Raw genomic sequence first — 1294 nt, 5'->3', positions numbered from 1 at the left:
AAAAAAAAAAACTTCTCAGTTTTGTGTTATACTTATAAAGACCCTCTGTGGTCTGAGATTGTAAAACAGAACTTTCCCACACTTTTATTCTAGGAATTCTGTGCTTTCATTTTGCTGTTGTTGTTGAAATATTTCCCCATCTGGAGTTTATTTTGGTATGAAGTTTAGTTAGCTAATTTAATTTTTTCAGAGGTCTAATGAGCTGTGCCAACCCTGTATTTTGAGTAACTTTTCTCTTCCAATTTGAAAGAGCCTTTATCAAATAATAAAATCTCTTTGTGCTGTCGCTTGCTGTATGGAAGTTTTAAATGTTTATTTAGTCAAAACTGTTTTTTTAAATAGGAGTTTTATTTTATTTGAAAAACTAGCACTATAATAGAACTCAGACTTACTCTGTGTGACTAGAGGTTAGAAGTAGGACACATGCCTGGAAATTATAGTCAAGTAGCCTTTAGTTCAGTAGAACATGGACTTGTCTGATAACTGAAACTGCCCAGAGAGAGTCTCTCACACAGTTTTGATGTTCTCAAAATCTGTTAATTTTTATCTCTTAAAAATTTTTTATCTCTGTGGATTCTGGATTTTATGTCATGGCCAAAATTGCCTCCACTCTCTTTGAACCTTAAATTTGTTTGTTTTCTTATATTGTCTCTCTTTTCCCACAGGTACTACTAAAAATTTTAGATCAGTATAGACAGAAAGAATATGTAGCCCCCCGTGTTCTGCAGCAAGCGTTCAATTATCTCAACCAGGGGATTGTTCATTCTGTCACCTGGAAGCAGATGAAGCCTCACATACAGGTTAGTGTCAACAGTCGTCTAAAGGTGTTCCCTGGTGAAATTAGATTATCCTGGTTTACTAGACAAAGTACATGTTACTTGTCCCATATTTTGTAGTAAATATTTTTATTTCCTTTCATAATTTCTAAAAGGTGCGGTCTTGTATCTGGTGTGAAGGGCTTGGAAATTTAAGTATTTCAGAAGAGCAAGGGCTTTAAGTTTTATGAGTTGGAAGACTTGGGTTCAGTCAATTTTGTTTGAAATCTCACTTAGCTTCAGTTTCTACTCCATTAAAACAGATAAGGTTTTTCTACCGTTCTTATCTATAGGTCACTAGGATCGAATGAGGTATTGTGTAAAAAGCATTTTGAAAATTGTCACCTGGGATCTACTAAAGTAGTGTTATTTTTCAAGAAATGAAGCTTGATATGTGACTATTTTCTTTTGTAGGTATGAGCTCTTAAAGATTTTTTTTTTTTTTTTTTTTGGATCTGTGAAGTTCTATAGCAGAAGTT

General features: G+C 33.7%; 1 protein-coding gene across 1 annotated transcript in view; it reads left to right on the top strand.

Moving 5' to 3' along the window:
• Positions 1-1294, top strand: part of IPO8 (importin 8) — a 96055-nt gene that overhangs the window by 46513 nt on the left and 48248 nt on the right. Inside the window, exon 9 of the mRNA XM_003792483.3 lies at positions 666-800. Within this exon, the coding sequence (XP_003792531.1) occupies positions 666-800 (135 nt within the window). The remainder of the gene's footprint in view (positions 1-665; positions 801-1294) is intronic.

The sequence above is a fragment of the Otolemur garnettii genome, unplaced genomic scaffold (assembly GCF_000181295.1).
Source record: "Otolemur garnettii isolate 467f Iridium unplaced genomic scaffold, OtoGar3 scaffold00057, whole genome shotgun sequence".
NCBI classification, from domain to species: Eukaryota; Metazoa; Chordata; class Mammalia; order Primates; family Galagidae; genus Otolemur; species Otolemur garnettii.
The sequence above is the reverse complement of the archived record's forward strand: the minus strand, read 5'-3'. Positions and strand labels throughout refer to the sequence as shown.